Source organism: Cariama cristata, unplaced genomic scaffold (genome assembly GCF_000690535.1).
Source record: "Cariama cristata isolate BGI_N322 unplaced genomic scaffold, ASM69053v1 scaffold15305, whole genome shotgun sequence".
In the NCBI taxonomy this organism is placed as follows: domain Eukaryota; kingdom Metazoa; phylum Chordata; class Aves; order Cariamiformes; family Cariamidae; genus Cariama; species Cariama cristata.
Genome location: NW_009617078.1, coordinates 2,511 through 5,020, shown reverse-complemented (window position 1 = coordinate 5,020; position 2,510 = coordinate 2,511). Strand labels below are relative to the sequence as shown.

The window sequence follows — 2,510 nt, the reverse complement described above, 5'->3', positions numbered from 1 at the left end:
TCTCCCCCCCCCCCCCCCCCTCCCCGACTCTCTGTTCAGCTCAAGTAACTTCATTCTCTTCCATCTGCTCTTATTCGACACTTGTTAGATAGCGAGATAAGAACACGGAAGAGATAGCACAGCAGCCTCCATGCTCCCTCTTGGTGTGCTTGGTTCTGTAGTGGTGCCGGCAACCAGAAGAAGTAAAATGCTTAGATAAGTAATGCTGAGGCTCTGTGCCCCTGGGCTGGACTGTGCTAAGAGAAAATGGAAACTTCAGAGAATCAAACTCCAGCTTGAACTGAAACTTATATTGCAAGTTGAGTTGCAATTCAGTAGCTAAATTACCCAAGTTCTGTTTGTAAGAATCTGTTTAAAATGAGCAAAACAACGTGTTTGCCTCATCAACTACTGAGAATTCTACTGAACCATCTTAACAGAAACTTTTCTAAGAAACAAGTAAAATATCTCCTAACTATGTGCTTTTTGAGGTCTTCCTTCATAAAAAGATAATGCATATTTTTTGCTTTTACTAGGTTCACCGTTTTTCCAGCAACTTCAGTAGGGATTTGAATGGCGTGATGACAATTCAAGCAAAACCACTCCAACAGAGGCATGTTGCCACAGTAGAAAAAATACAGTAGGTGTTGGTATTGACATTTTTAAAACGTGGCATGATTTATGTTTTGCAATTATAAAAAGGCAATAAGAAGGCAGTCATTTCCTTTGTGTGTATCACTGATGTGACAATGATTTGTAGAGGTTGCAATTATACTCTAAGAAATACTTTTACTTTTTTTTCTTCATCCTCATTCCCTGTCTTGTTCTTCTTCCTTTTTCCCTAGGAATGAGCAAGACGACAAACAGCATAGCATTGGCTCCAGTGCTCCAAATTCAGTGCACACTAGGTTGGGGAGAATTGCTGATAACAGTGTTCTCTCATCTCGAGTACTGCTGGCATCTTCTAGGAAGCTACCAAGCCATCGTAGGTTACCTTCTCTCACTTCTGACCAACTCTCCTCAAAAGCTCCTAATATGTACAATGATGAAATCCTTAGGGGGACTAAATTGTGAGTTTTCTCATTTTATTCTTTGCTTTCCTCAGAACTTTACCGAAATTTCACCAGTGAAGGATTTTGCAAAATACATGAGAACCAATCTAAGATTTGTTACTGATTCTAGAATTCAGAGAGAAAAAGAAAGCAAGCAGAACCGTGTTTTTTGGGGAGAGGCATTTGTTTTATATTTTTATTACTATTACGTGCTGTTGCTTTCTGTAGTTGAACTCCTGTAAAGAAATGTACTGCTTAGTAATTTCATATTACTTCAGTGACGAAGTCTTTACTGTGAATTTTCCTAAAAGAGGAACCCTTAAATTCTACAGGGGTGCCAGCTCGAGTCGTTTGTCTTCTGCTCGTGCATCTGCAACTCGGAACAAGTTACCACCAATAAACTCAGAGGCTGTTGAACAATATCTTTCAGTACCTCGGCTGCAACAGAGCTCTGTAAGCTGTGTTCACTTTTGTGCTGGTGAAGAACTTAATACCATTTGGAAATAAATTTCTCTGTGCCAGTGGTTGAAATGAGCAATTTTACAGTTGGTGTTCATTCATATTTAATGCATGGTCTTAACATGCTAATGTGTGTTACGTTGTGGTACCATTAGAATGCAAGAGAGGCCAGTTTAAAACCTCAGGTCACAAACAGGTCGTGATGGAAAGACTTTTCTCTGACAACGGAAATATCAGGTTTTAAAAAGAGAAAACCAACCAACCGACCAGATAGTAACCTTGCACTTTTATGCATCTGGATTTAAATATCTCTTTTCAGTGTTTTATTCACTAATGTTAGGTTATAATAAGTAGAAAATTGTGCTGTCTGAAGCAGAAAAGGACATCAACTGAAAAAAAAAAATCTTGTTGATACTGGCCTATTTTTGAAGAGTAGGGAAGTAATAAATAACCAGAATGAAAGTTAATTGGCATGTTGATATTATTTTGCTTCTGAATAATGCTTTGAATTGTGACACATGTAAAGTCTGTTATTATCTTTTTAATTACCGTAAGCTGTTGGGGATTATAGGCTAGTATTAGGACACAGTCTCAAATCTGTTTGAAAAGTATGAGTACCCTTAAATTAACTTCAATTGGTGCTTTTGGTTAGTGAAAACATATTTTTCTTTCTCCTTCTCATGTGTTTTTTTGCATGGCAATGGAAAAATTATTATTTTAACCAATTCAATTGCTGCATTCTCTTAATACTCTTTTTAATTCTCACAGCATCGAGGACGATATGCTTATAGCAGAGTGTCAAGTGCAATGCCTGGTGGTACAGAGCAACGGCCACTCAGAGAAAGAACTGTTATTATTGATCAGTTTTCAAGGCCTAACACAACTCATACATTCAGGGTATGTTACAGTGTAAGCAGACACACGGAAAAGTGAAGAAGCTTTCATTCATGCCCACTGTTTGTCTACAGAAGGTCTCATTCACTGGGTATCATGGAAGATGTAATTTACTGGATCTCTCCT

The 2,510-nt window shown here is 38.1% G+C and overlaps 1 protein-coding gene across 1 annotated transcript in view; it reads left to right on the top strand.

The window, feature by feature from the left end:
* The window catches only part of FAM149A (family with sequence similarity 149, member A), a gene marked incomplete at its 3' end in the record, with an annotated part of 14,569 nt that overhangs the window by 9,582 nt on the left and 2,477 nt on the right, over positions 1-2,510 (top strand). Inside the window, exons 8-11 of the mRNA XM_009700405.1 lie at positions 516-619; positions 825-1,049; positions 1,364-1,484; positions 2,259-2,387. Of these exons, the coding sequence (XP_009698707.1) occupies positions 516-619; positions 825-1,049; positions 1,364-1,484; positions 2,259-2,387 (579 nt within the window). The remainder of the gene's footprint in view (positions 1-515; positions 620-824; positions 1,050-1,363; positions 1,485-2,258; positions 2,388-2,510) is intronic.